Below are 27,034 nucleotides of genomic sequence, written 5' to 3'. Positions count from 1 at the left end.
TATGAAATGGTAGATTTTGTTTGTACCTAATAAGAACTCAATATTAATTGTATAATGCAGAATAATGTATGTTTGTGGCATGATATAAGGCTAATAGAGAGGGGCAAGAAAGTTAACTGCAAGCAAATGATGTCTGATGTCAACTATTTCAGGTTTCTAAATGTGTGTTTGTTATAGGCTGGGCCAGAAACCTAGACAGATGGAACCTTTGTACGTTTCCAGCATCCAGTGAAACTGACATCATGTACTTTCACCTCCTATTTGGTATTTGTGTGTGTGTGTGTGTGTGTGTGTGTATGCATTTCACCCCTTCCTCTCTTTTTCTGTCTTCCTGCTCCACCTCTTGCCTCGTCCCCACTCACAAACACTTGTCTGTTTCGTTTCTTCATAGTTACTGTGCTGCTGTACACATTAACATGCACGGATTGCTATTCTGGGCTTTCTTTTTCTGCCACGCTCACCAGGTAAGCTTCTTTTAACAGCAAATTTCATCTTAATGTAAATCAGATGTTTTAATGTCTCATGTAGTACAGTCTGTCTGTAAGTCAACAAACAGGCTTTTGTATTTTTTACTGACAGCTAAATGTTTTTATGAGGAAACACAGTTTGCAAACGTGCAATGCATTTTTAATAACTTTAATTTATCAACACATACAATTGATGCATTAAGAAGATTCTTGATTTTTTATGTCTGTTTTAATGCATAGATGTTTGTGATGTTATAATGCAATAATATTTTTTTACAGGTAATAGTTCTGTTTATATGTGGATTATACCTTGAATTTACTTATATAAGTGTGAAACAGTACTTGTGAAGAATATTTAATAGCTGTGACAAGTGAACTTATTAAACAAAGCTAAAGATGCTGTAAATATTTTTTAATGTAAATGTCTGAAAAGAAATAAGAATATTTTTCTTAATTCTGAATCTACAACAGGTATGCCTAAACAGCACTGCTAGCCAAGTTACTTTGCCATCCTTATTATTTATGCAAAATCAATTACAAAATTATTCTGGATGACCATGTGACAAGGAACACAGCAGGGCCTTTATCTGGCCTATATAAAGGATATTGGGAGTTATGTGTACCAGTAAGTTATTAAATCTTCTCTGGAACTTTTGCAGGGAAGCTTTACATTTTTATCATCACCTGCCTGACCTTTTAAGACAGCATTTGAGTGATTTTCATCTGGGCTCTGCTAGTAGAATTTCAGTAAGCATTAGTATGAAACTTCACAGCCATGTGCCAGTCATCACATCATCAAAACTGTAATCACAGGCAGCTGGAGGGAAAACTATGCCATTGCAAAAGTACATCTGGTTAAGATTGACTTGCAGGTATCTGTAATCATTTTAAATACATATATATATATATATATATATATATATATATATATATATATATATATATATGCATCTAGGACATTCTATCAAATGCCCGTTTCATCAAAAGCGAAATGGGCGAGCACACTTTCACAAAAGTGCTTTTTCATCGAAATAGCACTTTTACAACAGTGTGCTAAAAAATTAACAAAATTAAAAAAAACCCACAGAAATCATGTTTACGCAGAGAGGCAAGGCCCACTGCACCCCAGCTCCCCACACCCCCTACTTTTATATTCTCACTCTGAGATCGCACTACAGTGGGGAAAAGGGAACATTCCCTTATTCCCATTTGTGCTACAATCTCAACAACAGCCATTTCCCCACTTTCTTTTTTTTTTTTTTTTTTTTTAGCACACTGTCGCAAAAGTGCTTTTTCGGTGACAAAGGACTTTTGCAAAAGTGTGCTCGCCCATTTCACTTTCGGTGAAACGGGCATTCAGTAGAGGATCTATATCACATAGTCAAAGTCTTATAACTTTGAACACGTAATATTCAAACCATTATGTTCGAAGTTACAAAACTTCGACTATGGATAAAAACTAAATAAATAACGGAAAACAAAATAAACTGTTTTAAGCAGGAGGGAAGCCCCCTGCACCCCCACACCCCCCGCTACTTAAATATACCAACTCCGAGATCGCATCCCATTGAACAAAATGGAAACCTCTACTTATGAAAATTTCCATTCAAACGCTCAAACTTTTACAAATTCGAACTTATATATATATATATATATATATATATATATATATATATATATATATACACACACACACAGGCACACACACACACATATAAATATATATATATATATATATATATATATATATATATATATATATATATATATATATATACACACACACACACACACACACACACACACACACACACACACACACACACACATACACACACACACACACATACACACACACACATATATTGAAACTTTTCTGACTTGTTTCTGAATTTCTACAAGAAACAGTCTACTGCATCACCAAATATAAAAAGAACCACAATATTAACCTACCAAATTAATGTAAAGTAAGCAACGTAATGTAAAGTAAGCATTTTCTATAATTAAATACTCTTGAAGACTACAAAGACAATATTGTGTGCATGTATGTGTGTGTTTGCGCATGTGTGTGTGTTTACAATTTTTATTCACTTTTGAATATTCAGATATTAATAAATTCACACATATACAATAATACAATGCTCGAAAAATGTTAGCTCAGCACCTGCAATAATTAAGCCACAACTTAATTGATTGTTTACTGTACAGTAGAGTGCATTTGCCATTCAAGGTTTTTTATCCTGTCTCCATGTTCTATGTCTCTCCGCAGATTTAAGGTAAGAGTAGGTGGCAAAGTGCTGCAGCAGTTAGCACTGCTGTCTCCAGCACTAGATTCTGTGGTTCAATTCCCAGCAGGGATTTCTAATGCATGCAGTGTACATGCCCTCCATGTGTCTACCTGAGTTTTTACCAACGGCAATAATTTGTTCCTAAAAATATTCCAAGAGATGAATCAGTCTGCCTCTAAATTGCCCATAGATGTGTGTGTGTGTGTGTGTGTGTGTGTGTGTGTGTGTGTGTGTGTGTGTGTGTGTGTGTGTGTGTGTGTGTGTGTGTGTGTGAGATCACTCTTGCACAAGTGTGTACATCTGGTGCTAGATTGACACCTGGCCAGGATTTATTCTCTGCCTTACAAATGTTGAGTGTTAGCATAGCATCCAGTTTTCCCACTACTCTGAGTAGTATGAAGTGAGTGTCCAAAAATTAATTAATTAAATATGAGATAATAAACACCAGTCCAATGATTGCTGTTTCTGTCATTCATGTGTTCATCTCTCAACCTCTGTAGTTTATTTTATTGGAGGTAGTCTTTTTTTCAAGATATAATTTTTCATTTCCTGATTTGGTAACAATACATCAGTGTTGATGGAATAATCCCACATATTGCTTTATTTTTATTTATGAATTAAAGTAAAAACTATATCAGGCTTGAATGCCTTTTTGTAAGGAACATTCAGTAGCAACAAATAACTCACTAACTTAATGAGTTAAGGCTGAACCATTCAAACCCAGATCTGCAGGATGGTTTGCTTTCAAAGCCTAACTCATAGATCAAGCTAGCAGTTCCCACATTTTCTCTTTTCCATCGTAATAGAATCTTTTTCTTACATCCTGCATTACACTGACTGGGTAAGCCTAACTGAGCAGAGCCCCTTTATAGTGGAGTCTCAAAGGAGAAAAGGTCTAGCAAAACAAAAGTACAATAAGTAAGAGTTTTGTACATTACCTGAAAAAAATCTCATTTTGTAAAATACACAAAAACAAAAGAGGCACAGAATAAGACTACACTGGAAACTGCATATAAAGTAGATTAAATATATAATGCAGTTAAAAATTCAAGGCAGACAGCAAGCCAAATATACAAGATGCAAGTGAGAATAAAACAAGAGAATATTAGAATACTAAAGCTAAGTAATTATATTCACTGGCAGTAACAACAAGGCAATAATTGAAATAGCAAATATTAGAGGTAAAGCAGCTTGTTTCCATGGCACAGTGGGATGAAGCCCTGACTACCAGCTTGTTTCCATGGCACAGTGGGATGGGGCCCTGACTACAACCTAGGTGACATTGGTTAAATTAGTAGTATTAGCATTGGGGGCACCAGGCAGAGGGGAGAAGCACTGAAGCAATATGGCTTGCTTGCCTCTTCAGGGGGAGAGAGAGGTTTGCACACACTTGAGGACACAATGGGCAGTGTGTTGTCCATGGTGGAAACTAGAGAGATCATTGCTCATGCTGCAGGTGAGGGGCAGGGTTGTGTGATGAGGACATCTCTTGCAGAAGTAAGGAGATGCCCTTTGCTGACTGCTCATCACATGACTCCCCTCTGGCACCTTGCCAGACATGTTTAGAAAAGGGAGAAAAAATAAAATGAAAAATGCTTGAACCACCTTTGATGACCACCTAAATAATGATCTCTTTCAGCTGGCGCTTGCTGGGTGATGGGAATGAATGGACTTACTGACTGAAAGAAGGTCTGATGGTCATCAGGCAGCAGGGGCGAAGAGACACAAAAGAAAGAATTAAGTTTAAACCACGATTTGTTAGTGTATTTGGGAGTAACAAAGAGCAGCAAAAGGGGACGTGATCTAAACAGAGGAAGATTACAGTGTGTGGGGGGGGAAGGGGGGAAGACAATGGGCAAAAGTGCAGTAAATAAGAAAACTAGAGCTAGAGTTGATTTCTGGGTCTAGTGCATGGGTGCAACTACCAGAATAGAAAGGTATTTGATAATGATGGACTGGATTACTGCACCAAAAGTCTAAAAAGAGAAAAATTATATGATAGCCCTTGTCGAAATGGTATCAGAGATCGCAAGAATGGTATTTTCAATGTCATAACCAAAATAGTAATCATAACGGAATAAATGAGGTATTGCAGATAAAAAGGCACAGGTAATTGTAGAGCTACTTATCACAGGTGCTCTGGATAACAACAGGCCAAAAGGTTTGTATATAACAGCTGGCACGGCTTTTTTAGACTTTACACACATCTTCCAAACACTAAGAATGGAATGGTTTATAACACAGAGGATTACTGTCGGGGCACTGATTGTAACAAGCATAATGTGTACTCAAGACATGGACTGGCATCCATGCCAAGAGCATGCCATTTTTTGATATGACTGGAGATCCAGTCATAATTCTTTGTAGTGCTTGTTACTTTATCTTCTCTGTGTACTACTAGGTAGTGAAAAATTAGATTAATTAAAAGATTTTAAAAAACACTATGTGCTGTACCAACTTTGAAAGCCAGTAAAGCAGTGTGAGAGTGGTTAACATCTTTACGTATTCCCTGTGAAAGGGAAGCAGTTTTAACCAAAGTACTTGATGTACTTCAGCTGACAGCAGGCAGAAAAAGAAGTTGAAATTAAGCCATTTCCTGCCATGCTGCTGTTCTTTGCTCATTGCTGTTTGCTTTTAGTGTAGACTGAATGTTAACAGTGCCTAGGGAATGCTTAACAAGGCTCTAAGCATTGTTAACGTCAGGTCTCACCCTATAGTAGAGTTTAACCAGGATATTATTTAACTACTTTTTGAGAGTAATCATGCTACTCTATGCACTACAATACAATAGAGAACAGATGACGTATTCAGTCAATATGTGCAGGAATGTCAGAGAAACGACATTAGTAAAGAGTAAGTCACTTTTTTATGTTTTGTATTAGCTTTTTCAGTGTTCCAACAACTATTATTTTAACTAAAATCATCACCAAACACATTTAGAAAAGTGAGTTCTTAAAATGCATTCTTAATTAATATTGTTAATTAAAACACAGAGCTCTGGAAAGTGAATTTAGAAATAATAAATAATTTAATTTATAAGATTTTCATAAATCATATTTGTACTGGTATGTATACAGAATATTAAGATGTTGTTATTTATTGTGATTAAGACAGGAGTGTCATGAGTTCTTCCACTGAATTCTTTACAGTTGATCATTGGTTACAAAATCATCACAATTGTCTCTGTGATGTTTTAAATTTCACTTTGTATATCAGAAAGAGATAAGCCACATCACTGAAAATAATCTTTTCCTTCACTATTTCCTTAACTTTCCTCGCCTCTCCTCTCATCTCCTCTGTTCCATTAACAACTTTCAGCATAATATCCCATACAGCTTTGCATTTTTTGTTAAGAGCACCACTTGCGTCATTCCTTTATGTATGTTAGACGAAGCAGCTCCATTTTCTATTAAAGGTAATAGTGTCAGTATACACAACACATCCTGCTACCTGTACCCTTACTATTTGCAGGACCTTCTTTTCTCATTGGTAGATCAGATTACTAAATACATAGATATATAAGTAAAGGGTATGGCTTGTAGCAGAGAATGTATGATTTATTTGCCACAATCCATTACAGTCCATGCATGCTCCATTGACAGTCTTCCATTTTATATGCTACTAACTCATTGTCCCACACACTTCATTATTTTGGAAATCAGTGATGGATTGCTTTCTTTACTGCTTTTATGATGTAAAAGAAAAGCACAAAACTCAAGATTCAACACCAAATAAATTTGCTTGGATCTCCCCAAAGGGAGAACACTGATATTTATAATAAAATACATTGTGCAACAAAATCAAATGTTACCAAATCATGAAAACTAATGTTATGAAAGAAGCAACACAGTAGAACAGTTAATGCTGAAAATACATTCTCAGACCCATTCATCATATCCTTGATCATGAAAACAAACACATTTCTTTATTACTGCAATAAACACATCAAGTACAGGAACTGCTATGTAAGCTTGAAGAAATTAAACTTAACTGTAGTACACATTGTAGACTCCATTTTGAATGAAGATGGATTCCAATCATACTCCATTTTGAATCATAAAAACACTTTTTCCCTCAACAATCCTTAGACAACTTAACTGTGGAAAAAATGCTTTCTTCAGTTAAGTGCTATGGGTGGACACTGGAATTCATGAAAGATGGTGAAGTATTTAAAAGCACCAGAGCCATGAGAGAGCAGCATATACAGTTGTTATGTAGATGGTAGATGACTTGAAAGGTATTAGCAGAGGTGGACCAGTGGGAAAATCCAAAGTGCAGGAGGTGTAGAGAAGAGGAAAAAGCAGACAATAGACATATGTGGTGGGGGATGTAAAGTGTTGCAGAAACAATGACAGACAATGAAAGTAATATGGAACAAGTTGTGTAACAGAGAGCTAAAAGAGACATGGGTGCTGTGTTTATTCAGAGACTGTGGAAAGTATGGGACATGGAGGACAAAAGAAAGGAGGGAGATGCTACTAATGGCAGGGTGGTTAAAAAGGATATTGCAAAAAGATGGAAGGAGTTAGTATCAATGGGGTCATAGAAAAAAATAAAGGACAATGCATAAGGCAACTAGAAGTAAGTAAAGGAAATAGAATCAGGGTGAAATATTCAAAGAAAATGGTATGTGGTATAGGGAGATAGGCAGAACAGAACAGAGAGGGACAGCAGGAGAAAAGAGGTGAGAGTGCTAAGAGTTATAATTTAAGTTGGGCTTGTGGTTGACAGGAAGGGAGAGTTTAACTACAAAAATGCTTGTATTTATTTAAGGCATGTATTGTTAGAAGAATGCTAATCTAAAAGGCCAAAACAAATAACTTTATTTATTCAAGCCTTAATACATATCTTTAATAGAAGAGGATGTTTAACTTTATATTTTGTCCTCGGTTTGTTTACTTCACAGTACTTCTTGGGTGGTGGTAGCTATTTATTGGTTTGTAGATTCAGAGTGCACAATGAAATAACAAGCTTATGAGTTAAGGTAACCAAGAAGATCATAAGATGCTGCAGTTAAACAATATAGGATCTTTTTCCACCTGTCTAGCTACTTTTAAATTTACTCTGATGTATATTTTAAAGTGATCATTTTTCTTCTGTTGTATTAAATTAAATAATCCAGGAGCTTGTCCTGGTAATAGTTTGTTACATATTCCTCTGTCTGCTCTGCCTATGTAGTTAAACCTCTCTATTTTTTCACTGCTACCACATCTGTGTTCAGTCAGCTAAATTCTTCCTGTTTTCTTTATCCATCTATTACCATCTGTTATGGGGGGAGTGTGCAATGTCGCCTCAGAGCAAGAGGCTCCCTGGTTTAATTCTTGGCTGTGGTGTCTTCTGTGTGGAGTCTGCATGTCCTCCCTGTGTTCACATGGGTTTCCTCTGGGTGCTCTGATTTCCTCCCACATTCCAAAGATATACAGTAGATGGATTGGACATTCTAAATTGGCCATATGTGTGAGTGTGAGTGTGTGTGTGTGTGTGTGTGTGTGTGTGTGTGTGTGTGTGTGTGTGTGTGTGTGTGTGTGTGTGTGTGTGTGTGTAAACTACAGCTGCAGGGCTAGTCATCTGGCAGTGTAAACCTTGGATCTAGGTGATTGTCGCTGTTGAAGTGACATCCCAACCCCATGTGGAAAATGGGAAAAAAGGGGTTATGGATGGATGGATGGATGGATGGATATGTGTGTGTGTGTGTGTGTGTGTGTGTGTGTGTGTGTGTGTGTGTGTGTGTGTGTGTTTGTGTGTGATGTATAATGACTGGTATTTTGTATGTACCATATGTTATATTTATTTGTCTGCAGTTTATATATTGTAATTTTTTGTTTTACCGGTAGTCCACTGAAATGGTCTGCAGTGGATCAAACAAGCTATCTAGTTAACAGAATTTAATAAAATAAATTTAAACCATAGCTGATGCATAATCCATTAAATCCTCTAAGACAGTACTGAAGTATAACAATAGTTGTATTTCTAAGACTTTTCTTGCTGGCACACTGGAAAACTCCAACAGGCAGACCTGAATTACTGAACGTCATGCACCACAGGTGAGACTGAATACATAAAACTATAACTTCAAGAAACTTTAAGCTAGCAAGTAATATGCATTAATTAATACGTGAACAGAACTGTTTAGCAACAACCCCCTTTAATTTATTAGGAGAAATAAACTATAACTAGTGTTAAAAAGACAGTGAGAACTTTAGTGTCACCCGACTTCATTAGACTGTTTTGTTGAAATAAAAATGGCACCCTGTCACATAGTGGATGCCTCTGCTCCACGGAACAACTATTCGTGGCTCCTGTTCCATGTTACAGTGGCCAAATAGAGTGAACAATCAGTCCCATGGATTGTAGCCTGTTGTATGTTATCTAGTACTACTCACAGCAATACTCCTACAGAACTGCTTGAATGTGCATGGTGTACCTGACCATGACATAAACAATGCAGCTAATGAATCCTCTTTGTCTGGCCGTGGGATTTTGTATGGACATTTTACAGGCTTATTGTCATTCAAGCACCAATAGTTCCAAAAAACCCTCCTGGCACAGCAGTGAGGACAGCACCCACCCAGGTAGTATGGCAATGACATAAAAGCTCCTCCTACCATCCCTTAACATTCTGTTTAGTTTCTCTTTAACCTCGGTTCCTCATTTTGGACATTTGTTGTGGGAGAACCACAATCAGTATCATTCACACTATCTTCTCTACTGAACAGGATTTGGACTACGCAGTACAGCTTCCGCAGCCAGAGTCATGTGAGACACTCTTTAGAATCTATGTGGGAAACTTGCATATGTGCTTTGCTGATGAGATGAACTCCCACATAGTTATTTATTTAATTCATATATATGCATTTGTTTATCAGGAAAGTCTGACTGGGCCAAAGAACATTCCTTTTTATCAAGAGACCTAGGGAGAAAAGTTCCAAATGAGAAAGATTACATGTTTCAGATAGTACAACAGCATACAGAAAAAGAAAATAGTTAAATACATAATTAAAATGCTTCAAAGAAAGATTAACAATTGGAAGAAGTAGTGAAATTCAGTAATTGCACTGTGGTTGCAAGCCTATTTTTTCTGCACAACAGACAACTAAATGAGTGAGAAGTATTAAAGACCATACAAGATGCATTCTGACTTATAATAAGAATACTGTAGCTGTTAAGGAAGTTTTACATAGGCACTGGCATAATCCTTCAGGCATTCCTCAGTTAAGGAAGTTTTATTACTGATCAACCTAAGTTCTCACATGAAAAGAACACTACCTTGAAGAGTCTATTGTGTTATAAGGAACAACCCAATACTTGTTTTACCACTAATTCAATAAAGAGAGGCACTTTTAAATGTAGTAGCTGCAACTTCTATATACATATTAATACTAGAAAAACTTTCATTCACCTTGTAAATAAGTGGGAGATAGAGCTGAAAGCATATGAAAACTCTAATAGCAGGAATTTAATATGCCTAACAACTAGTGACCAGTGTAGTTCATTTTACGTAGGCAAAACAAACCAAAGATTCAAAGATCGTCTATGCAGCCACATCTCAGAAATGAATAGGAAAGTAGATACTAATACTCTTTATAAAAAGAAAAATAAAAAGGGCATTCACCATAATTTTAAATTTGTAATACTGGAGATGTTGTTTGAACATATGAGAGGGGGAGATTTAGTACTTAAGACAGTAACTGTTGAATTGAAGTTGATATTATGTTTTTAAAGCCCACATTCATCTGGTCTTAATAGCTATATTTCTTTAAAGCCCTTATTGAAAGAGAAGTATGATTGTGTTTGAATTGGCTTTAGTCATGTGTTTTAATTGCTTTAATCCTGTGCTTTTATTTCACTATGTAAACTTAAGGTTCTTTAACTGTATTCATATATGTCTGAGAAAGCCCTCTGGGTGAAAGTTTTTAAACTTGTGTGTTTTATTTGCATATTTCTTAAATTGGAAGTTCTGCCTTGGTTCCAGTGATTTCTTGCCATTAATTTACACTCTGTATGAAGTTTGTTGGATTTACTGAAACGTTTGTCCACTTTTGTAATGTCTACATGGATAGGCACCATGGCAGGAGTACTCCCCCATCCCAGCAATGAGCATAAAAGTAGAATAAACAGGTACTCCCTCAGCAGTACCTCCCTCAACTCAGCAGTGAACATAAAAGCAGCATAGATAGGCACCCTTTCAGCAGCACCTCTTCCAACCCAGCAATGAACACGAAATCACCATAGAGAGACATCCTGTCAGTAGTACTCTCAGATCCTAGTAATAAGAATATAAACACACGAACAGGCACCATGTAAGCATTGGTTCCCCATCTTAACAGTGAACATAAAAGCAGTATGGACAGACACCCTTTCAGTAGTACCTCCCCAGCTGTTGAAGAAGAGTATATTAGACCTGCAAGAAAAGGTGTAAATTTCTGCAAGAAATCCAGAATCCACTTGTAGGAGTTTCTAATTTTTTGTGGAGGTGCCTGCATCAATAAAGCATATAAATTGTTAAGGCCAGCTCCTTCCAATAGTAAATTAATACAAATGATTATGTACAAGTCCTTCTCCTAACATTTCAAAGGATTGACCAGTTCTTAAGAGCCTCTCTGTATGCTACAAGACAGTGGGTGTCACCAGGAATGCCCAGCGCTGAGGACCACCTCATTGAATTAGTTGAAAGACATGTTAGCCACTGGATTATCACTTTCTCCTTGACAGAAGATGGCAGCCTCACTTACCCAAGAAGGATAATAAGGCTAATGTTAAGTTAAGAGTTGGGAATGGAAAATCTCCTAAAAACTGTAAAAATGAAGACCAGACAATTTGGAAATGAACATAAAACAAGCTAATTAAAACATTTTATGTGTAATCAACTTGGTTGTTTTTCTCAAAATTGTCATTTGACCAGTGAACCTATGCAGTGTGGTAGTGCACTAATATTTTTCATTCAAAGAAATTAGTATATTATCAAAAGAAAGAATCTATTTGTGAGTTATTTATCTAAAAACTGATAACATTTGAAGGCAGACTGGAGGGAATACCAGTACAGGCACTGTTAGATTCAGGCAGCATGTTAACTGTGGTGAGTAAAATACTGCTACCAGAACACCAAAAGGACTTTACCAAACAAGTTGTGTGTGCATGCAGATGAAAGAACATTCTCTAGCAGAAATGAAATTGCACACTGCTCTTGACATAAATAAGCTTTTTGTATGGATTGCCCCTGACTTATCTCAAGATGTGATCTTAGGTAAAGACCTTACTCACTTCCTAGAACTCTATAAAAGGAGAGTTAGCAACCCCAGCCTGACTACATTGATAAAGAGGGAGTGGGAAGTCAAGATGTTGTATCTGGATGGCAAAATGGAAGCCATTTCACACATCAGTACAATAAACCCTTCAGTGAGGTAGAGCTGGAAGAAAATTCTGGTCAGTTAGAAGTGGTGGCACTATATCCATGTTATTTAGCAAAGGATCCCGTTCCCTTGCTGTGCACTCAGAACTATATCCATGTTATTTAGAGAAGGATACCGTTAGCTTGCTGTGCACTCAGAACTATATCCATGTTATTCAGCAAAGGATCTTGTTCCATTGCTGTGCACTCAGAACTATATCCATGTTATTCAGAGAAGGATCCCGTTCCCTTGCTGTGCACTCAGAACTATATCCATGTTATTTAGAAAAGGATCCCGTTCCCTTGCTGTGCACTCAGAACTATATCCATGTTATTTAGCAAAGGATACCATTCCCTTGCTGTGCACTCAGAACTATATCCATGTTATTTAGCGAAGGATCCCGTTCCCTTGATGTGCACTCAGAACTATATCCATGTTATTTAGAGAAGGATCCCGTTCCCTTGCTGTGCACTCAGAACTATATCCATGTTATTTAGCGAAGGATCCCGTTCCCTTGCTGTGCACTCAGAACTATATCCATGTTATTTAGCGAAGGATCCCATTCCCTTCCTGTGCACTCAGAACTATATCCATGTTATTTAGCAAAGGATCCCGTTCCCTTGCTGTGCACTCAGAACTATATCCATGTTATTTAGAAAAGGATCCCGTTCCCTTGCTGTGCACTCAGAACTATATCCATGTTAATAAGCAAAGGATCCCATTCCCTTGCTGTGCACTCAGAACTATATCCATGTTATTTAGCAAAGGATCCCGTTCCCTTGCTGTGCACTCAGAACTATATACATGTTATTTAGACAAGGATCCCGTTCCCTTGCTGTGCAGTCAGAACTATATCCATGTTATTTAGAGAAAGATCCCGATCCCTTGCTGTGCACTCAGAACTATATCCATGTTATTTAGCAAAGGATCCCATTCCCTTGCTGTGCACTCAGAACTATATCCATGTTCTTTAGCAAAGGATCTCGTTCCCTTGCTGTGCACTCAGAACTATATCCATGTTATTTAGAGAAGGATGATGTTCCCTTGCTGTGCACTCAGAACTATATCCATGTTATTTAGAGAAGGATCCCGTTCCCTTGCTGTGCACTCAGAACTATATCCATGTTATTTAGCGAGGGATCCCATTCCCTTGCTGTGCACTCAGAACTATATTCATGTTATTTAGCAAAGGATCCCGTTCCCTTGCTGTGCACTCAGAACTATATCCATGTTATTTAGCAAAGGATCCCGTTCCCTTGCTGTGCACTCAGAACTATATCCATGTTATTTAGCAAAGGATCTCGTTCCCTTGCTGTGCACTCAGAACTATATCCATGTTATTTAGAGAAGGATGATGTTCCCTTGCTGTGCACTCAGAACTATATCCATGTTATTTAGCAAAGGATCCCGTTCCCTTGCTGTGCACTCAGAACTGTATCCATGTTATTTAGCAAAGGATCCCGTTCCCTTGCTGTGCACTCAGAACTACATCCATGTTATTTACCAAAGGATCCCGTTCCATTGCTGTGCACTCAGAACTATATCCATGTTATTTAGAGAAGGATCCCGCTCCCTTGCTGTGCACTCAGAACTATATCCATGTTATTTAGATAAGGATCCCGCTCCCTTGCTGTGCACTTAGAACTATATCTATGTTATTTAGCAAAGGAACCCGTTCCCTTGCTGTGCACTCAGAACTATATCCATGTTATTTAGCAAAGTATCCCGTTCCTTTGATGTGCACTCAGAACTATATCTATGTTATTTAGAGAAAGATCCCATTCCCTTGCTGTGCACTCAGAACTATATCCATGTTATTTAGAGAAGGATCCCGTTCCCTTGCTGTGCACTCAGAACTATATCCATGTTATTTAGCAAAGGATCCCGTTCCTTTGCTGTGCACTCAGAACTATATCCATGTTATTTAGCAAAGGATCCTGTTCCCTTGCTGTGCACTCAGAACTATATCCATATTATTTAGAGAATGATCCCTTTCCCTTGCTGTGCACTCAGAACTATATCCATGTTATTTAGAGAATGATCCTGTTCCCTTGCTGTGCACTCAGAACTATATCCATGTTATTTAGAGAAGGATCCCGTTCCCTTGCTGTGCACTCAGAACTATATCCATGTTATTTAGCATAGGATCCCGTTCACTTGCTGTGCACTCAGAACTATATCCATGTTATTTAGAGAAGGATCCCATTCCCTTGCTGTGCACTCAGAACTATATCCATGTTATTTAGAGAAGGATCCCATTCCCTTGCTGTGCACTCAGAACTATATCCATGTTATTTAGAGAAGGATCCCATTCCCTTGCTGTGCACTTAGAATTATATCCATGTTATTTAGCAAAGGATCCCATTCCCTTGCTGTGCACTCAGAACTATATCCATGTTATTTAGCAAAGGATCCCGTTCCCTTGCTGTGCACTCAAAACTATATCCATGTTATTTAGAGAAGGATCCCGTTCCCTTGCTGTGCACTCAGAACTGTATCCATGTTATTTAGCGAAGGATCCCGTTCCCTTGCTGTGCACTCAGAACTATATCCATGTTATTTAGAGAAGGATCCCGTTCCCTTGCTGTGCACTCAGAACTATATCCATGTTATTTAGCGAAGGATCCCGTTCCCTTGCTGTGTACTCAGAACTATATCCATGTTATTTAGCGAAGGATCCCGTTCCCTTGCTGTGTACTCAGAACTATATCCATGTTATTTAGCGAAGAATCCCGTTCCCTTGCTGTGCACTCAGAACTATATCCATGTTATTTAGTGAAGGATCCCGTTCCCTTGCTGTGCACTCAGAACTATATCCATGTTATTTAGCAAAGGATCCCGTTCCCTTGCTGTGTACTCAGAACTATATCCATGTTATTTAGCAAAGGATCCCATTACCTTGCTGTGCACTCAGAACTTTATCCCTGTTATTTAACAAAGGGTCCCGTTCCCTTGCTGTGCACTCAGAACTATATCCATGTTATTTAGAGAAGGATCCCATTCCTTGCTGTGCACTCAGAACTATATCCATGTTATTTAGAGAAGGATCCCGTTCCCTTGCTGTGCACTCAGAACTATATCCATGTTATTTAGCAAAGGATCCCGTTCCCTTGCTGTGCACTCAGAACTATATCCATGTTATTTAGAGAAGGATCCCGTTCCCTTGCTGTGCACTCAGAACTATATCCATGTTATTTAGAGAAGGATCCCATTCCTTGCTGTGCACTCAGAACTATATCCATGTTATTTAGAGAAGGATCCCGTTCCCTTGCTGTGCACTCAGAACTATATCCATGTTATTTAGCAAAGGATCCGGTTCCCTTGCTGTGTACTCAGAACTATATCCATGTTATTTAGCGAAGGATCCCGTTCCCTTGCTGTGCACTCAGAACTATATCCATGTTATTTAGTGAAGGATCCCATTCCCTTGCTGTGCACTCAGAACTATATCCATGTTATTTAGCAAAGGATCCCGTTCCCTTGCTGTGTACTCAGAACTATATCCATGTTATTTAGCAAAGGATCCCGTTACCTTGCTGTGCACTCAGAACTATATCCTGTTATTTAACAAAGGGTCCCGTTCCCTTGCTGTGCACTCAGAACTATATCCATGTTATTTAGAGAAGGATCCCATTCCCTTGCTGTGCACTCAGAACTATATCCATGTTATTTAGAGAAGGATCCCGTTCCCTTGCTGTGCACTCAGAACTATATCCATGTTATTTAGAGAAGGATCCCATTCCTTGCTGTGCACTCAGAACTATATCCATGTTATTTAGAGAAGGATACCGTTCCCTTGCTGTGCACTCAGAACTATATCCATGTTATTTAGCAAAGGATCTGGTTCCCTTACTGTGCACTCAGAACTATATCCATGTTATTTAGAGAAGGATCCCGTTCCTTGCTGTGCACTCAGAATGATATCCATGTTATTTAGAGAAGGATCCCATTCCCTTGCTGTGCACTCAGACCTATATCCATGTTATTTAACAAAGGATCCCGTTCCCTTGCTGTGCACTCAGAACTATATCCATGTTATTTAGAGAAGGATACCGTTCCCTTGCTGTGCACTCAGATCTATATCCATGTTATTTAGCAAAGGATCCCATTCCCTTGCTGTGCACTCAGAACTATATCCATGTTATTTAGAGAAGGATCCCATTCCCTTGCTGTGCACTCAGAACTATATCCATGTTATTTAGCAAAGGATCCCATTCCCTTGCTGTGCACTCAGACCTTTGCCCATGTTATTTAGCAAAGGATTCTGTTCCCTTGCTGTGCACTCAGAACTATATCCATGTTATTTAGAGAAGGATCCCGTTCCCTTGCTGTGCACTCAGAACTATATCCATGTTATTTAGTGAAGGATCCCGTTCCCTTGCTGTGCACTCAGAACTATATCTATGTTATTTAGCAAAGGATCCCGTTCCCTTGCTGTGCACTCAGAACTATATCCATGCTATTTAGAGAAGGATCCCGTTCCCTTGCTGTGCACTCAGAACTATATCCATGTTATTTAGCAAAGGATCCCGTTCCCTTGCTGTGCATTCAGAACTATATCCATGTTATTTAGAGAAGTATCCCATTCCCTTGCTGTGCACTCAGAACTATATCCATGTGATTTAACAAAGGATCCCCTTCCCTTGCTGTGCAGTCAGAACTATATCCATGTTATTTAGCAAAGGATCCTGTTCCCTTGCTGTGCACTCAGAACTATATCCATGTTATTTAGAGAAGGATCCTGTTCCCTTGCTGTGCACTCAGAACTATATCCATGTCATTTAAAGAAGGATCCCATTCCCTTGCTGTGCATTCAGAACTATATCCATGTTATTTAGAGAAGGATCCCGTTCCCTTGCTGTGCACTCAGAACTATATCCATGTTATTTAGCAAAGGATCCCGTTCCCTTGCTGTGCACTCAGAACTATATCCATGTTATTTAGAGAAGGATCCCGTTCCCTTGCTGTGCACTCAGAACTATATCCATGTTATTTAGAGAAGGATCCCATTCCTTGCTGTGCACTCAGAACTATATCCATGTTATTTAGAGAAGGATCCCGTTCCCTTGCTGTGCACTCAGAACTATATCCATGTTATTTAGCAAAGGATCCGGTTCCCTTACTGTGCACTCAGAACTATATCCATGTTATTTAGAGAAGGATCCCGTTCCTTGCTGTGCACTCAGAATGATATCCATGTTATTTAGAGAAGGATCCCATTCCCTTGCTGTGCACTCAGACCTATATCCATGTTATTTAGCAAAGAATCCCGTTCCCTTGCTGTGCACTCAGAACTATATCCATGTTATTTAGAGAAGGATACCGTTCCCTTGCTGTGCACTCAGATCTATATCCATGTTATTTAGCAAAGGATCCCATTCCCTTGCTGTGCACTCAGAACTAAATCCATGTTATTTAGAGAAGGATCACATTCCCTTGCTGTGCACTCAGAACTATATCCATGTTATTTAGCAAAGGATCCCATTCCCTTGCTGTGCACTCAGACCTTTGCCCATGTTATTTAGCAAAGGATTCTGTTCCCTTGCTGTGCACTCAGAACTATATCCATGTTATTTGGAGAAGGATCCCGTTCCCTTGCTGTGCACTCAGAACTATATCCATGTTATTTAGTGAAGGATCCCGTTCCCTTGCTGTGCACTCAGAACTATATCTATGTTATTTAGCAAAGGATCCTGTTCCCTTGCTGTGCACTCAGAACTATATCCATGCTATTTAGAGAAGGATCCCGTTCCCTTGCTGTGCACTCAGAACTATATCCATGTTATTTAGAGAAGGATCCCGTTCCCTTGCTGTGCACTCAGAACTATATCCATGCTATTTAGCAAAGGATCCCGTTCCCTTGCTGTGCACTCAGAACTATATCAATCTTATTTAGCAAAGGATCCCGTTCCCTTGCTGTGCATTCAGAACTATATCCATGTTATTTAGAGAAGTATCCCATTCCCTTGCTGTGCACTCAGAACTATATCCATGTGATTTAACACAGGATCCCGTTCCCTTGCTGTGCAGTCAGAACTATATCCATGTTATTTAGCAAAGGATCCTGTTCCCTTGCTGTGCACTCAGAACTATATCCATGTTATTTAGAGAAGGATCCCGTTCCCTTGCTGTGCACTCAGAACTATATCCATGTTATTTAAAGAAGGATCCCATTCCCTTGCTGTGCATTCAGAACTATATCCATGTTATTTAGAGAAGGATCCCGTTCCCTTGCTGTGCACTCAGAACTATATCCATGTTATTTAGCAAAGGATCCCGTTCCCTTGCTGTGCACTCAGAACTATATTCATGTTATTTAGAGAAGGATCCCGTTCCCTTGCTGTGCACTCAGAACTATATCCATGTTATTTAGAGAAGGATCCCGTTCCCTTGCTGTGCACTCAGAACTATATCCATGTTATTTAAAGAAGGATCCCATTCCCTTGCTGTGCATTCAGAACTATATCCATGTTATTTAGAGAATGATCCCATTCCCTTGCTGTTCACTCAGATCTATATCCATGTTATTTAGCAAAGGATCCCATTCCCTTGCTGTGCACTCAGAACTATATCCATGTTATTTAGCGAAGGATCCCATTCCCTTGCTGTGCACTCAGAACTATATCCATGTTATTTAGAGAAGGATCCCGTTCCCTTGCTGTGCACTCAGAACTATATCCATGTTATTTAGAAAAGGATCCCATTCCCTTGCTGTGCACTCAGAACTATATCCATGTTATTTAGAGAAGGACGCTGTTCCCTTGCTGTGCACTCAGAACTATATCCATGTTATTTAGAGAAGGATCCCGTTCCCTTGCTGTGCACTCAGAACTATATCCATGTTATTTAGAGAAGGATCCCGTTCCCTTGCTGTGCACTCAGAACTATATCCATGTTATTTAGAGAAGGATCCGTTCCTTGCTGTGCACTCAGAACTATATCCATGTTATTTAGAGAAGGATCCGTTCCTTGCTGTGCACTCAGAACTATATCCATGTTATTTAGAGAAGGATCCGTTCCTTGCTGTGCACTCAGAACTATATCCATGTTATTTAGAGAAGGATCCCGTTCCCTTGCTGTGCACTCAGAACTATATCCATGCTATTTAGCAAAGGATCCCGTTCCCTTGCTGTGCACTCAGAACTATATCCATCTTATTTAGCAAAGGATCCCGTTCCCTTGCTGTGCATTCAGAACTATATCCATGTTATTTAGAGAAGGATCCCGTTCCCTTGCTGTGCACTCAGAACTATATCCATGTTATTTAAAGAAGGATCCCATTCCCTTGCTGTGCATTCAGAACTATATCCATGTTATTTAGAGAAGGATCCCGTTCCCTTGCTGTGCACTCAGAACTATATCCATGTTATTTAGCAAAGGATCCCGTTCCCTTGCTGTGCACTCAGAACTATATCCATGTTATTTAGAGAAGGATCCCGTTCCCTTGCTGTGCACTCAGAACTATATCCATGTTATTTAGAGAAGGATCCCGTTCCCTTGCTGTGCACTCAGAACTATATCCATGTTATTTAAAGAAGGATCCCATTCCCTTGCTGTGCATTCAGAACTATATCCATGTTATTTAGAGAAGGATCCCATTCCCTTGCTGTTCACTCAGATCTATATCCATGTTATTTAGCAAAGGATCCCATTCCCTTGCTGTGCACTCAGAACTATATCCATGTTATTTAGCAAAGGATCCCATTCCCTTGCTGTGCACTCAGAACTATATCCATGTTATTTAGAGAAGGACGCTGTTCCCTTGCTGTGCACTCAGAACTATATCCATGTTATTTAGAGAAGGATCCGGTTCCCTTGCTGTGCACTCAGAACTATATCCATGTTATTTAGAGAAGGATCCCGTTCCCTTGCTTTGCACTCAGAACTATATCCATGTTATTTAGAGAAGGACGCTGTTCCCTTGCTGTGCACTCAGAACTATATCCATGTTATTTAGAGAAGGATCCCGTTCCCTTGCTGTGCACTCAGAACTATATTCATGTTATGTAGCAAAGGATCCGGTTCCCTTGCTGTGCACTCAGAACTATATCCATGTTATTTAGAAAAGGATCCCATTCCCTTGCTGTGCACTCAGAACTATATCCATGTTATTTAGAGAAGGACGCTGTTCCCTTGCTGTGCACTCAGAACTATATCCATGTTATTTAGAGAAGGATCCCGTTCCCTTGCTGTGCACTCAGAACTATATCCATGTTATTTAGAGAAGGATCCCGTTCCCTTGCTTTGCACTCAGAACTATATCCATGTTATTTAAAGAAGGATCCCATTCCCTTGCTGTGCATTCAGAACTATATCCATGTTATTTAGAGAAGGATCCCATTCACTTGCTGTGCACTCAGAACTATATCCATGTTATTTAGAGAAGGATCCCGTTCCCTTGCTTTGCACTCAGAACTATATCCATGTTATTTAGAAAAGGATCCCATTCCCTTGCTGTGCACTCAGAACTATATCCATGTTATTTAGAGAAGGACGCTGTTCCCTTGCTGTGCACTCAGAACTATATCCATGTTATTTAGAGAAGGATCCCGTTCCCTTGCTGTGCACTCAGAACTATATCCATGTTATTTAGAGAAGGATCCCGTTCCCTTGCTTTGCACTCAGAACTATATCCATGTTATTTAGAGAAGGATCCCATTCCCTTGCTGTGCACTCAGAACTATATCCATGTTATTTAGAGAAGGATCCCATTCCCTTGCTGTGCACTCAGAACTATATCCATGTTATTTAGAGAAGGATCCCATTCCCTTGTTGTACACTCAGAAAAATTAGAATAGGGTGAAGAACCTGGTCCAACTATCTCTCATGTAGGTAAATCTAAATAAGTGGTAATAAACTTAAACTTCAGTCATACTAATTTTAAGAAAGTTTAGTGGGTAGATCCTACAATCAAAATGCTAGAAAAGTAGTTGATGGGGAGGTGGATTAACCATCTTCTACTATTCATTGTCAGTATTTGGAGCTTTCTTCATAATCACTTGTACTGTGTAGACAAAAAAAGAGGAAAACATAGTAAAAAGTTAACCATTTTGGCAGCTTGTTCTAAAACTAACTGACAATCACATACTGGGATGATATTTGGGTATAGCAAAAACAGAGACAGAGTGCTAGACCAATTTTATTGGTCAGATGTTTTCTCAGTAATTGAAAGCAGTATTCTATCTGCCATCACAGAAAACTGACCCAAGGCCTGGTTTTAGGAGTCCCCAGTTTCACTGTTCATGAATGAATTGCCCTTTCAGTAAAAACAGATGGAAATAGTTGGACCCCTCATTAAAACCACAACAGATGGACATAGTTGGACCCCTCATTAAAACCAAAAAGGACACCAATATGTATTGATAATTTTAGACTATGAGACTAAGCAACCCATTCCCCAGAAGATATTCCTATGAAAAATAAAAATAACTGCCAAATTTAATGCTAGTGCACTAGTACAGATGTTCATTAGGTTAGGATTATCAAAAGAGATTCTAACTGACTAAGGAACACCTCTTATATCAAAGGTTATGAATAAACTGTTCATTTTTTAAATCAAGCAGCTTCATATTCTTCTGTGCCATCCCAAAATTGATGCCTTTGTTGAATGGTTTAAAAAAACTTTGAAAGTGATGTCAAGAAAAGCTACAAATATGGATAGCAAAAGTTTAGACTCCATTTTTTTCTTATTTTATGTTTGCTATCAGAGAAGTCCCCAGTCCTCTGCTAGCTTTAGTTCATTCAAGCTGTTATATGGAAGACAGCCCAGAGAAATTCTTAATATAGCCAATGAAATTTGATAATAAAAGACCATCTGCTTTAAAAGTGTTATTGCACATGTTTTAGAGTAACAAGAATGTATAGTTGTTGTCTTACATATTACTAGTCACCACTTAGAACAAGCTCAGCTAAGCCAGTGGTACAGTTAAAATAGAAATTATTGACTGAGAAGTTTTCCACCGAGGCAAACTATTAGCCTTAGTTCTTACCAAGAATAAATTCTTGACAATGTGGCAAGTCCATATCAAGTGTTTGAGAAAATAAGTGACATAATTACAAGACAAAACAGTATGGAAGATGTATACATGAGCAAATATATTAAATTAATGTATTAAAATGCTCACAGGAAAAAGGCATTCTTGTCTTCAGTATGGCTGAGGATAAAATGAAAGTAGAGAATTGTAAACCTAAAATTCTGAAAACATGAAGTGCACATAATCAAAACTGTGTGTAGTTTGGTTAGTGTTGTGCAAGTTTAATATTGTGTGATTAGAAGATGAATGATGTTGAATTGATATTTGTGGTATTGTATGAAAATACTATATGTTTGATGTAGTGAACTTAATAACAGTATTTTATATATATATATATATATATATATATATATATATATATATATATATATATATATATATATACACATATAATTTATATGTGTCTGTGTGTGTGCGTGTGTGTGTGTGTGTCTGTGTGTGTGTATATGTATGCAGCACAAACACACACACACACACACATATAATCACATATATTATGATAAAATTCATAATTTTACATACATGTATTAAAAATAAAATGCTAAATGTATATATTTTTCTAAAAAAGCCTGAAAATTTTATTTCAGCTGACTTGTAAAATAAAGGTTAGGCTGATACTGACTAACTTTCAATGACATTATTCAGATATTCGTGGTATTTTATACATAAGCTCTAAGTGCATGCTAACATTATAATTGCAGTTTATAAATAATTTCTATAAAGGCAATTCAATTTATTGACTGCAAGCTGCAAATGTAATATATCTATGCATTACTTTGATATGAAAAGCTAAGAGCTGAGAAATTTTTCTTGAAAACATGCATTACAGATTTTGCCACCAAAGTCAGATTTTATTACTTTATTCAGGAATTCATTGGCTTTCTGATCCTTAGTTACAACTAATGCAAGGAGATTCCTTCAGCATACACTTAGGGCAGGATTCACGAAGGCTTGTATGGAGTCTAAGAATAGTGTAAGACTCCATGCAGCCCTCGCGATCCAGGAACAGCCCGAAATTCCGTGTAAGAGACCAGCTAAAACGTCTCTTACACGGAGTGGGCGTGGATATGCTAATCACCTCACTTGCAGCCGAAAGGCATGCAAATGAGGTAGATTAGTGATCCAGGAAGCCCAAAGCAGCCCGTGTAAGAGCCATTTTAGCTGCAGAAATGTGCTCAGTTGACAACTGAGTACGTTTCTGCAAAAAACACAATGGAGCCATGTCAGCTCCAAATAAAGGGTGCATATGTGTCAGGCAGTATGCCAATGGCCAAATATGTGGCCATTGGCAAGGTACCCCAATGCAAATATGAGAAATAAATATTTTTTTTTTAAATGCAGCGCAGCCCCGCGCAAATGGGCTGCGCTATATAAAACATAAAAATGAAAGTTATAAACCCACAAATGTGACTTTTATGCAATACATGGATTTACAATGCAGGGACCAGCAGACCAAAAACAACATGGCCACCATTTAGTGGTTGCTAAGGGGGAAGCTGAGTCTAAGACATGTAACTAAGCATTAGTAGGCAATCTGATGTAAATGAGTGTTAGGATACTGAATTCCACTGTCACATAGCAAATGAGCACATTCTGAGTAGTGTAAGAGATATATAAGGGGGAGGAATAGAGTAGGAGATAGGTGACATCACAGGGGGGAATGGCAGAAAGAAATGCAGTTCATTGGAGGTCAGTGTTACATGACAGATGTCAGACACATATCATGGAAAGAGGAGTGCCACAAGATAAGCATGGGAAAGTCAAGAAATGGAAGGTGTACACTGTTGCTTACACCAAAGTTTCTTGCTGGAGGTGCATGCACACGTGTGCGTGCCATGAGGCGCGAGTAGGGCAGTGTGCGCATGTGTAAGGCAGACTGAGTATGTGGGAGCCTGTTGGCAGACTTGTAAGACTGTTTGCACTGGTGTGCGTGCGTTTTAACCCGAATAACAAGATTCTAAACCGTGTAAGCATGTGTGCACGCATGTAAGCCACTGTGAGCGTGTTTCTGCTGGTATGCGCGTTGCTCCCCCCCTGAGGAAACAGAGAGGAAACAGGAAGCAACAGAATTAGTAGGAAGCTAGCAGGGAATACTGCTGGAGCTAGCAGGTGAAAACAATTAGAAGCAGGCAATTACTCAGGCAGAATAGTAGCCCAGCCAAGCACTTAAAACTCTGCAAACAGCAGTGCAGGATGTTTCTCTCAAGAGACACTGCAAGACAGGAGTAAGCTATTAGAAGTTAAAACTGAAAAAGCTGAACTCAGAGCAGAAATGCTAGGGGCTGCCATAGCTGTCATAAGGAGACATAGGCTACTTGCTGAGGGTGGTGACAATGCAAATGGTGCCAGACAACCCACAGTGAGGAGACAGAAAAGAGTGTACAGGCCCAGGGTCACCTACCACGGGTTACATGAGCTGGAGATAGTGGTGTGCTATAGAGTGGACAGAGACCTCCTGCAGCAAATTGTCAAGCTGCGCAGGCCATGCCTCACACACAGAACCAACAGAGGGGAACCCATCCCAGTGGAAACCAAGGTATGTGTTGGCCTAAGAATACTAGCAACAGGTACCTTCCAGAGACCAACTGGTGATATGATGGGGATATCACAGGCATCAGCCTCCAGGGTACTGCACCATTTCCTGGATGCCATGTCAGCACATGTCGGTGATCATGTATATTTCCCCAATGCCCATGAGGTATTGGCCAGCAATATGCATCTCTTCCAGCAAATAGCGGAATACCCTGAGGTAGTGGGTGCAATAGACTGCACGCACATATGCATCAAAGCACCAACCGGTGAGTGGGGTAGGGCCTACATTAACTGCAAAGGCTTCCCCTCCATCAACTGCCAGGTTGTGTGTGATGCCCAGGGCATAATAATGAATGTGTGTGCTGGCTTCCCTGGGAGCTACCATGATTCCCATATCTGGCATTTGACGCAGCTGTACCAGACATTTGCCAATGGGGACATCCCACTTGGACACCTAGTGGGGGATGCAGGTTATGCACTGGAGCCGTTGCTGATGACAGCCATCAGAAACGCACACACACCTGAACAGGAACGCCATAATGAGGCACACGCACAAACACGTAATGTAATAGAGCGTGTGTTTGGGCTGCTCAAGTCATGGTTCTGGTGTCTGGACACATCTGGTGGAGCCTTGCAGTACTCACCAACTACATGTACCCAAATTGTCATGGTATGTGCTATGCTACATAATATGATCTTGCGAAAACAGCTGCAGCAGGACCAGCATAGGGCCGGGCCAAACAGCCCCCCACCATTGCCAAGGCCATCACAGGCAGAGCGTGACTCAGAGGAGGAACAACCTGAGCCTGCCCCAGTAGGCAGAAGGAGGCATACCCAGTATGCCCTAGCCTTGGCAAAGAGGCAATGCATAGCACATACACTGGCTCAGTAGGAACCCTGGGAATGATACCCCTCTCTGACTCACTCTCAAACATGTACAGGGAGTGTAGTATGTGCATCCGACAGAGGCAGCCCTGCAGCACCACCTGAGGCATGAATGCCATGTGTTAAGCAATGTAACACCATGTAGTATATGCAAACTTGATGACCCTGACTAACATCCTACCCTCACCAAGCATGATGCCACAATATGACGATGAGATGATCAATTGCAATAATTGGCTGAAGTATTGAAGTTAGTTAAAGGGGATCTAATGTGTGCCAGCCTGGGATGACATGCTGAGCATGACATGATGCTCCACCTGCTAGGGGTGGTGTGCACCTATCAGTCCAGGCCTTATGGATACTGGCAAAGGCTGTTGTTACCCACAGCGTGCCTTGAATAGGTAAGGCTCAAAACACAAACCCACCTCCATAGGTATCACAAGGGATAAGAACCTAGATGTAATGCTACCCAGTGCCAGAAGTCTAAACAGCAAGATGCATGCAGTCTAAACTCCCCCAGTATGGAGAATGTTGATATCTGTCCTGTAACAGAAAACTGGGTCAAGGCTCACAACAGCACCCTAACACTACCAGGTTACACCTCATACTGTGCTGTACAGCCTCAAAACATGGAACAAGCTACAAAAGGAGGGTGACTAGCAATAATTGTAAAAGATAACCACACCCCCATGTTGGTACCACAACAAGAAGCAGCATGGACTAGCCATGGTCAAGTAACAGTGGCTAAAACTGCCTCTCAGTTTATAGCCTACTACAGACTACCATCCTAACACCAGGAACTGCACTTGGCCTATGTTGGAATACATGAATATATCAAGCCCTCCAAACCACATTATATTGGGTGACTGAAAATACCCAAACATAGACTGTGAGCATTATACTAGCTCCAACACTGTAGGACAAAAGTTCCTAGAATCCATAAACCAAAATGCCCAGGAACAACGTACCACTCCCACAAGAGGGGTAAGCATACTGGATGTGATAATCAGCAACATGGGTACTGGATGGCAAGATGAGAAGTGTATCCCTCACTGGTAAGACCAGACCATAGAGTAATCACACTGGATATTCACATCCTGACCCCAGTCCCTGGCCAGAAAACCACAGTGAAAAACATATGTAAAGCAAAAGTTGCACTCCTCCAAATTGAAGTGGAATCCATTAAAGGCCATGTGCAGGTGCAAAATATGGGCCACACCTCAGAACCTGTTATACAGGCATTCCATGAACACTGCCAGGAATGCTTGGATTATGCAATCCCAAATAAAACCAAGACACAATGCCATACACGCAGGCATCTGGCATGGTGGACTCCAGCCATTACCAAACCATGCAAGAGAATGAGGAAGCTACTACATGACAGAGCAAACATAAAAAGGGAAGTAATCACTGATCAGTAGTATGGCAATAAAATATGT

At 39.5% G+C, this 27,034-nt stretch overlaps 1 protein-coding gene across 1 annotated transcript in view; it reads left to right on the top strand.

The window, feature by feature from the left end:
- The first annotated feature begins 348 nt into the window (after positions 1–348).
- CCN6 (cellular communication network factor 6) overlaps positions 349–27,034 on the top strand; it is a 174,386-nt gene continuing 147,700 nt past the window's right edge. Inside the window, exon 1 of the mRNA XM_044061906.1 lies at positions 349–464. Coding sequence (XP_043917841.1) covers positions 417–464 — 48 coding nt within the window. The 5' untranslated portion in view covers positions 349–416. The remainder of the gene's footprint in view (positions 465–27,034) is intronic.

This window comes from Protopterus annectens, chromosome 2.part0 (genome assembly GCF_019279795.1).
Source record: "Protopterus annectens isolate FY-2018-M chromosome 2.part0, PAN1.0, whole genome shotgun sequence".
Classification (NCBI taxonomy): domain Eukaryota; kingdom Metazoa; phylum Chordata; order Ceratodontiformes; family Protopteridae; genus Protopterus; species Protopterus annectens.
This window is presented reverse-complemented; position numbering and strand designations above follow the sequence as displayed.